The sequence below is a fragment of the Perognathus longimembris genome, chromosome 17 (genome assembly GCF_023159225.1).
Source record: "Perognathus longimembris pacificus isolate PPM17 chromosome 17, ASM2315922v1, whole genome shotgun sequence".
Lineage (NCBI taxonomy): Eukaryota > Metazoa > Chordata > Mammalia > Rodentia > Heteromyidae > Perognathus > Perognathus longimembris.
In genome coordinates, this window is record NC_063177.1 from 11,007,508 (window position 1) to 11,017,848 (window position 10,341).

General features: G+C 38.6%; 1 protein-coding gene across 1 annotated transcript; it reads right to left on the reverse strand.

The window, feature by feature from the left end:
• Positions 1 to 427: 427 nt before the first annotated feature.
• LOC125365802 (zinc finger protein 709-like) lies at positions 428 to 9,092 on the reverse strand. The gene is given in 5 exon segments (XM_048366044.1): positions 428 to 579; positions 957 to 2,221; positions 4,187 to 4,241; positions 4,735 to 4,861; positions 9,075 to 9,092. Coding segments are annotated over 5 exon segments (1,617 nt in total).
• Between the last annotated feature and the right edge of the window lie 1,249 nt (positions 9,093 to 10,341).

The following is a 10,341-nucleotide window of genomic DNA, read 5'->3' on the forward strand; positions in this document are numbered from 1 at the left end:
AGATTATCCTACATATGCCTCCCATGTATCTTTATGTATAGAATCTTTAGCTCACAAACAGTATGATGACAGGTTTTGTCTTCTACATCAACAATTGTCACACAGTTGAAAGTTCTTCATATCCCTCTAGTCACAAATTCTCTATACATCACCTTGTCATATCTGTGTATTGGACTAAGCTAATTGCAAACATGAAAATGGATGTGTTCTTGAAAAGAAATTTGACCAGAATTGTCAGGAAAGACAGGAAGATTTTGATACTCAAAACATTTTGTATTAATATATGTGGAGTTAAAGTACAATGCAAATTTGTCCATACTGACAAGGAAAGTCAAATGTCTAAAGGTTTTCCCTCATTACATTAGTTTCCAGACTGATTTCTTTCCTATCTCTGGAGGGAAATGGACAGAGAAAATGCTTTTCCATATCACTGACATCTATAGGGTTTCTTTCCACTTTGAATTCTTTTATGGTTCCAAAAGTTTCTAACAGCACTGAAAACTTTCTCCCAGTCCTTACATCCATAGGGTTTCTCTTCAGTATGAGTGTTTTCATGTCTTCAAAGATGATGAAAACAGGGGCTGGGAATATGGCCTAGTGGTAGAGTGCTTATCTCACATACATGAAGCCCTGAGTTCGATTCCTCAGCACCACATATATAGAAAAAGCCAGAAGTGGGGCTGTGGCCCAAGTGGTAGAGTGCTAGCCTTGAGCAAAATGAAGCCAGGGACAGTGCTCAAGCCCTGAGTTCAAGCCCCAGGACTGGCAAAAATGAAAAAGATGATGAGAATTTCTCACAATGCTTACACCTACCACAGGGTTTCTCTCCACTGTGAGTTCTTTTGTGGGTTCAAAGGTTACTAAAAGCAGTCAATATTTTCCCACATTGCTTACATTCCTATGGTTTCTCTGTCTAGTATGAGTCTTTTCATGGCTTTGAAGGTGACTGGAACGAATGAATAATTTCCCACATTGCTTACATCCATAGGGTTTCACGCCAGTGTGAATTCTTTCATGGTTTCGAAGGGAACTAGACTGAGTAAATACTTTCCCACATTGCTTACATCCATAGGGTTTCTCTCCAGTGTGAGTCCTTTCATGGTTTCGAAGGGCACTGGCTTGAGTAAATGCTTTCCCACATTGCTTACATCCATAGGGTTTCTCTCCAGTATGAGTCCTTTTATGACTTTGAAGGTAACTGGAATGAGTAAATAATTTCCCACATTGCTTACATCCATAGGGTTTCTCTCCAGTGTGAACTCTTTCATGGTTTCTAAGGACAATGTGCTGAGTAAATGCTTTCCCACATTGTTTACATATATAGGGTTTCTCTCCAGTATGAGTCCTTTCATGGTTTCGAAGGTTACTCAAAGTAGTAGATGCTTTCCCACACTGCTTACATCTATAGGGTTTCTCTCCACTGTGAGTTCTCTCATGGACTTGAAGGTTACTAAAGGCAGTGAATGCTTTTTCACATTGCTTACACCCATAGGGTTTCTCTCCAGTGTGAGTCTTTTCATGGCTTCGAAGGTGACTGGAACGGGTGAAAAATTTCCCACATTGCTTACATCCATAAGGCTTTTCTCCAGTGTGAATTCTTTCATGGCTTCGAAGGGCACTTGACTGACTAAATGCTTTACCACATTGTTTACATCTATACGGCTTCTCTCCAGTATGAGTTCTTTCATGCCTTCGAAGGTTACTCAAAGCAATGAATGCTTTTCCACATTGCTTACATCCATACAGTTTCTCTCCAGTATGTGTGTTTTCATGGCTTCGAAGGTGACCAGAACGAGTGAATGATTTCCCACATTGCTTACATCCATAGCGTTTCTCTTCTGTATGAGTTGTTTCACGTATTCGACAAACACTGGAAGAAATGAAGGTTTCCCCACATTGCTTAAATTCAGTGGGTTTCTTTTGGATGTGATTTCTGTGGATTTTTAGGTTCCTCGACCTCCCGAGAGGATTTCCACATTCCTTAGAGTTAGAATTCCTACCTAAATATTCCTGATATTCAAAATTTTTGTTTCTACTGTGAACATCAAGGGGTACATTTATGGGTGAATGTCTCAGCATGATTTCCTCAAATGCATGGTTCATACTTAGTGTTATTCCAGTAAGAGTCTTCTTCTTTACACTATTGTCCCAAACCTGTTGTATAGATTCTACATGAAAAGTAACTTCTGTCTCTTCACTGACTCTCTCTACCATTGCATTTCTGTAAAAATAAAAAGCAGATTACTAGAGTTTTATCCATGAATAATTTACTCATTGATACTTTTATTTACTAAAGAATATAGAATATTCTGCATTATGCAGAACTTAATCACACACACACACACACACACACACACACACACACACACACACTCCTACCTTGAGGGCAGTTTTTTTGTTTGTTTTTTTTGTGGGTCCTGGATCTTGAGCTCAAGGCCTAGGTGTTGTCTCTGAGCTCTTTTTGCTGAAGGCTAGTGCTCTACCACTTTGAGCCACAGCTCCACTTCTAGTTTTAGAGTGGTTTACTGGAGGTAAGAGTCTCTCTCATGGGAACTTTTCTGCCTGTGCTAGTTTTAAACAATGATCCTCAGATCTCAGCCTCCTGAGTAGCTAGGAAATAGTCACAAGCCAACTGTACCCAGAAAGAACAGATATTTTGTTTATAGTCAGATTAGTGGATTTTTCTCTTTTTAAAGTTTTAGTTCCCCCCCCCCATACATTCCTTTATTATCTTTAAGAAGTTGTACCAAAAAGAAAAAGGGAAGAAAGAAAAATACCAGGTACTGGTGGCTCATACCTGTAATCTTAACTACTTGGAAGGCTAAGATCTGAGGATCATGGTTCAAAGCCAATCTGGGCAAGAAAATCTCTTAGACTCTTATCTCCAATGAAAACCAGAAGTGGAGCTGAGCCTCAAAGTGACAGAGTGTTAACACTGAGCAAAAGAGAGTTCAAGTCTCACAACCAATCAAAAAAAGTTGTACAAAGGAGTTGCCATTTAATAAAGGAGTTTCTGAATATAATGATCAAGGCCAACTCTTCCCTTATTCTCTCCCATCTCTCCCAACTGTACTCTCTCTCACATTTTTTAAAATTTTGTGGAACAGTCATTGAATTTTATGATTGCATTCTCTTCTCTTCTCTTCACTCATCTACCCCTCTCTCCTTGGCCTCATCCAGTGTTTTCAGTACCTATTTCCTGGAGTTTATTTTATTATACTGTGTTAAACAGTTTAAAGAATTACATTGTCTGAATTCTCCCTCTAATGTACTACATTTCATTTAATGTATTCGTGTACACTAGAATACCACCCTGAAGTGTTTACTTATATATTTAAAATTAACTGTAGTTTTTACATACAGGAGAAAGCATGCATCCTTTCTCTCTCTGGGCCTGACTTACTTCACTTAATGTGATTTTTTTCAGATCCTCCCCTCCCATTTCATTGCAAATGTTGCAATATCCTTCTAAGTAATGATAAAACACCACTGTGTGTATTCACAAACAATGTTATTCATATGTGCTTATATAATACTATGTCCACATTAAGCATCTGAACAACTCTGATGTCTGTACTCTTTTTTATTGTTATTCCACTTCTTGGGCTTGGACTGAGAGCCTGGGCACTTAGCATCTTTTCTCAAGGCTAGCATTTTACCACTTGACCCACAGTTCTACTTCTGAATTTGGAGTGTATCATAGGAGATAAAAATATGAGGCATTTTCTTGCTCACGTTGCCTTCAGGCAGGCCCACTACAAATTAAGAGGCACGAACCCCTGACTCCTGTCTAGGGATCAACAGCATGGTATATTTTGGGTATGTAGAAAAAGATGTTGGAATAAGCCTCAATCTACATGCAACCTTTTTATTTTGTGTGTGTGGGGGGGTCATTTCCCATATTCCTGGTAACAGAAGCCTAAAAATCTTATATATAACATTTTATCATAGAAACACTTAAAATGGAATCAGCCACTGAAATGGGCATCTTAAACCCAATGATGCTACAGATGTTGCCAAAATGGGAACAATTTCATTTTTGTAAGTTGGATGCTCCTCTTGTATGCACTTTTTAAATGAGGATTTTTTCAATGTGCAGCAGGCTCTGATTTTACTGTTTACTTGATTTGACATTTCCTATTATTCCACAATGTCATGTATAGATTGTTTTCTCTTGCTAAATTACCTTACGTGTCTCTTAGGAGTTTTGCAGTCTTTTTTCTTATTTTCTCTTCTTATTCCTAAAATCCAGATACACAGAAATCATTGATTCAATAAACATTTCAGAAAATAAATACAGAACCAATCTAGATTCTAGGTACATTTATTATACAATGTGGTCATACCTTATATGTACACCCAAACACATCTGCCCAAGTATAGTCCTACAGATATACAATGTGGTCATACCTTATATGTACACCCAAACACATCTGCCCAAGTATAGTCCTACAGAACCACTGATGGGCAAGGAAACAGTGCTTCTGAGAATCAACAAGAGAGGGACATTGGCTGGGAATATGGCCTAATGGTAAAGTTCTCATCTCGTATACATGAAGCCCTGGGTTCGATTCCTCAGCACCACATATATAGAAAAAGCCAGAAGTGGCACTGTGGCTCAAGTGGCAGAGTGCTAGCCTTGAGCAAAAAGAAGCCAGGGACAGTGCTCAGGCCCTGAGTTCAAGCACCAGGACTGGCAAAAAAAAAAAAGAGAGAGAGGGACATCATGCTCACCTAGAAAGGCCAAGTTGCTGTATGTTTCCAAAATCACGTCTGTATAGAGCCTCCTTTGGGAAAGATTTAACAAAGCCCATTCTTCCAAGGTGAAGTCTATGGCCACATCTTCAAAGGTCACTGAATCCTAAAACATCCCACATACAGTTACAAGAGGAAATGTCCCAGCACTGTAGACAGACATTTACTTCATGAGAAACGTGGAGGATGATGAGTTCAACAAATACTGACTTTATAATGGTCATTGTGATGACCTAATTATCCTTCCAGTCTTAGGCTCTAATAACCTAATACTCCTTTGGAAATACTTTTATAAGTTTAGAACAGAACATAAGCACTTATAGAAATGTCTCCAAGCATTAAACTTCTCACTCTGGAATTCAAGCACATCTCATAATGAATTTGTATTATTTAGTATCCACTTCAATATCAGGCACTGTATTAAATATTTTTAGAAATGCACAAGAACAAACTTTCGCATGTCTTAAGAGCTGGGATGGGGAGGGAAAGCAGGAAATGAGGGAGGAGGTAACAAACAGTACAAGAAATGTATCCAATGCCTAACATATGAAACTGTAATCTCTCTGTACATCAGTTTGACAATAAAAAAATTTAAAAAGAAAAAGAAAAGAAAGGTGACTGGAAGGGATTGAGGGAATAAAGGAAGAAATTGGGAAAAATAGAAAAGGATTCAAGACTAGTATACCAGAATGAGAAAGTTATCAATGTCACTTTGTGACTTAATAAATTTTTTTTTTTTTTTTTTGCCAGTCCTGGGCCTTGGACGCAGGGCCTGAGCACTGTCCCTGGCTTCTTTTTGCTCAAGGCTAGCACTCTGCCACTTGAGCCACAGCGCCACTTCTGGCCGTTTTCTGTATATGTGGTGCTGGGGAATTGAACCTAGGGCTTCATGTATGGGAGGCAAGCTCTCTTGCCACTAGGCCATATCCCCAGCCCCATGACTTAATAAATTTAAAAGCTGCGTTTGCACCAAGAATTTGGGTTTTTAAACTTCAAAATAAGAATACTAATGTTTAATTAAAAGAAGGAGGTTATATGGATTGATAGCTCTGATGATGTTAAGTGAAATGAACTCCATGTCATGGAAACGAGAGTTATATCACTGTTGTAATTATTTTCAACATGCCATGTGAAACCGTAGCTTTTTTTTGTTGATGATCCTCTCGTATCCCCTTCCTGTGGTTGTCCTCTCACTATCATTGTATCTCATCTGAGAACCTTGGATACTGTATATACTTGTATTAGAAGTAGGGAAGGGAAAGGGAATATCAAAATCGAGAGACAAAGGATAAGAGTCCAAATGGACAAATGAGTCCAAAAGCAATTCTTACAAAACCACTTGGTGTAAACCAACTGAACAACTCATGGGGGGGTGGGGAGGGAAAGGGGAAGAGGGAGGGGGAGGGGGAAAATGAGAGGGAGGAGGTAACAATTTGTACAAGAAATGTACCCACTGCCTTACTATGAACCTGTAAGCCCGTCTGTACATCACTTTAACAATAAATAAACAATTATTCAGGAAAAAAAGAGCTAGGAAATGCTTTGGGGAAGGACATCACCAGCCTAACTATAAAAACAGGAGACAGTGTTTTCATAAAGGCAATGCTGATCATACACTATGTAACCATATTTTTTACTTGTATGGTACCTGTCATTGTTTGAAAATTTCTAAACTGTGGCTGGGAATATGGCCTAGTGGTAAAGTCAAGTTTGGCTTTACATTCTTGTAAAATGAGTTTAGTACGCAACTCATTTTATTGTACCCAAGCCAATACCTCTCTGAGATGGAAGGGACAAACTAGTGTTTACTAGGAAATGTGAATTTTAGTTTACTCAACTAGCATCTTGAAATAGAAAATATTAAATTACAATGCTTTTCCAGGTGTGTTGTCACATTTGTTATTCAAACAGTGGCACAGCTAAAATAGAAGTCTCTAAAATTTGTGTCCAGGGTAGACAACACAGGCATTTACAGAACTCATATAACAAGACCCTGTTCTTAAAGTAACGAAGAATAAGATGCTGGGAAAGTCACAGTAGGCTAACTTTTATCTAAGAATACAGTTTCCTCCTGAGAACAAAACAAATAATAAAAAAGAAAAATATCTGCAATAGATGAAACATTTTGTATTAGTAACGAGGAGCACATGATGGAAAAAAATATAGCAAAACACTGACTTAAAATACAAAACAAGAGGGTTGGGAATATGGCCTAGTGGTAAAAGTGCTCGCCTCGTATACATGAAGCCCTGGGTTTGATTACTCAGCACCACATATATAGAAAATGGCCAGAAGTGGTGCTGTGGCTCACGTGGCAGAGTGCTAGCCTTGAGCAAAAAGAAGCCAGGGACAGTGCTCAAGCCCTGAGTTCAAGACCCAGGACTGGCCAAAAAAACAAACAAACCCAAAATAAGACACATAATACTGATTCAGGCCACAGCCAAGTAAACAGGTGTTATGAATCACACACATGAAGAATTAATAGATTTACTCCACTGATATGTCTACAAATATCTAGCATGAAGTCATTTGTAGTTATCTTTACTAAGAGGCAGAGAATGAATTCTGAATTTGGACCTAAGATATTTATAACAGTGCTGAAAAGTTATTATGAAAAAGCCCCCAGTATTGGACTCTGTGAAGCCTTAAGAGAAACCTATCGTTTTTATGCTAATGACACAGGTCTAATACAGGAGAGCCACTTTTGTAAACGTTGTCCAAAATTGCATTAACTCACTGGGTGCTGGTGGTTCATTCTGTAATCCTAGCTACTCAGGAGGCTGAGATCTGAGGATGGTAGTTCAAAGCCAGGCCTGGCAGGTAAGTGCAGGAGTCTGTGATCTCGAACTAACCACCAGAAAGCTGGCTCTTATCTAGGAGACTCTTATCTCCAACTAACCACCAGAAAAACGGTGGCTCAAGTGGTAGAGCACTAGCCCTTAAGCTGAAGAGCTCAGAGACTGCGCCCAGGCCCAGAGTTCAAGCCTCACAACCAACAACAACAACAACAAAAAAGGAGGTTGATATTAAAGTCAGAGGCATATGTAAAACATGCTGGGAAAAAAAAGCACATGAGTGGCTTTTATTTGGAATTACATTAGTATTAAGTCTTGAAAGTTCTAAAAGTGTTAAAACCAGAGAAACACTGCTGACAAACTAGGGAAAGGAGCTGAGTGTTGGTGGTTCGCCCATATTTTTAGTGAGTGATGAGGCAGATGTTAGGGAATCACACTGTGGAACCAGATAAATAGGAACTCACCAAGACATTTCAAAAAATCATATGCTTCTGACTCTACTGTGGAAATAATTTGGTTTGAAAGTTTAGATTTTGCCTAAATTTGGAAAATTAAATGTGTCCAAAAGTTCCCACTAGAAAAATTCCACAACCACAAGTTCATGGGAATATAGCATCATACTATCATCAAGCCAAGAGCAATTGGATGTCTTGATAATTTGCCTTTGTACTATTAAAATTCCTCTCTAATATTATTTTCTCCTCCCCATAAGAGCAGCCCTTTTCTGTCTAATCATGCCAATGCTCCCATAACTTACACACTCTTCTCCCAAAGTGCAATAAAACCTCAAGTTGTATGGTAATCATTTCATTAAAAAAATAAAGTATAAAAACATTATGAAAACAGTAACAAGTGTCAGAAGACAAAAGGCCTTCCCTCCACCTCAAAATCAATGAGAAACACATGGAGACTCCCAGTTCAATATTCTGGCCACAAAGTGACACGCTAAACTTCAAAGGGGTGCCACAGTTACATTCAGGCCACAGCTTTTGCCCCACAGCTCTGGATGCACACCAAAACCACAATTTCTACTTCAGACAACTGTGTCCCTCCTTTTTTCATAAACCTGCCAACCCTGTCCACAGAAGAAGCACCTCCACACACACAACAGACAAGGCAACAACCAGAAGAACTAACCTGGTGCTTCCACCCTGGTGCTAGGCAGTGCAAACTCCTTGTACTGGCTCCTCACTGAACAGTTTGTGTACAGTAGAAAAAGCCACTCTAAGTGACTAATGACAAAGAGTCCCATCTTTTATGCTTAATAAATGACAACAGTAAAACCCTATACCTGGCTAATTTGATTTAAAAAAATGACTACAGCTGGCCCCAAACATTTCCATATTCTCCCCCTATGGGTAATTTAACTGTTCACTTTTCACTTCCCTTATACTGCAAAGGGAGTATGAACTTTTGGTCTCTTTATTATTCCCTATATTAGTCATAATGAATCCTTCGTAAACTTAAAAAATATTACTTAGTAAAACTTATCCTGGCTATCTAGTATAGGAATCTGCTTCTTACCATCCTCAGTTTCTGCATCCTCACCTAAGCTGGCTTTTTCCTTAATCCATGTAGTTAAGTCATAGGAGACATGAAATTTGTTGTCACCAATTCTTGATTTTCTCAGGCTCTCCAAACTCCTTTCTTAGCACACTACTAGTTAGCCATTCCTCATTCTTACCTACATGGGACACAACTGAACCTGACATGAAATCATACTGATAGCAGGTGGCTAGAGTCATTGGATGTGTTCTTTCCTAAAAGTTACTGGAGAAAATATCGTAGCTGCATCTCTCCCCATTGTTATAATAAGCACCAATCCCTTTAATCTAATGTAACTTTCAGGGAAGTGATAGGTGAGCATTGTCCTTTAAAATTTTTCCCTTCTTTTGTACTTTTGTCTCCTATGGGAACCCAATCTTGAAGACAGGTTAATGAAAAAGTAACCACCTACTTGGGATATATTGTAAAGTTAACATATGTAGCCACAGAGAGAGTAAAAAAAAATACTGAAAAGTCCTTGTTTCAGCTCAAGCTATTCCTAGAACAGAGACATCCCATAGCAATTAAAGAAATAAACACTATGTCATTTTGGTACAAGGGTGATATCTGCTTCCTAAGTTTCACATTTCTATCTTCTACTGAATATATTACATTGGGATTGTGAGATGAAAAATATGCCCCCTTTCAAGTCAGCAAAAAAACATGTCAGAGCTTACTGGGCAAGTCTGTAAGTTGGACAGTTAGACAGTCTTAGACATACCCGAAGTGTCATAGGGAAGCATGTGGAACAATGTTAAGGATAAAAATGGAATATTCATGAAGACAGGAAGTTCTGTGGCAGAACAGAACAGTCACTGAAATGAAAATTTCACTTAATGGGCTCATAGAACTTACAGAGGGAGACAAAAGAATAAAGGAACTCAAATATAAATCATCTGAAAACTGTGGGTATTCAAAGATGAACTCACAAAATGAAAAGAAGCAAACAGATCTCCAAAAATGATTTGTAGCCATCATGCTATCCCATATACATCTTTGCAGAAGACATAGAGACACAAAAGGAAGATGAACATTTCAGGAACAAATGTCTCAAAGCGTCCCTGTACTGATTCAAAATCTACAAACACAAGATTCTCAACTTAGAGTGAGACACACCATAATCAAACCATGAAAACTCAATACTAAGCCAGGTGCTGGTATCTGTTTTCTGTAATCCTAATTATGTAGTATCCTGAGATCTGAAAATCACAGTTCAAAGCTAGGCCAGGCAGACAAATCTGAGAGA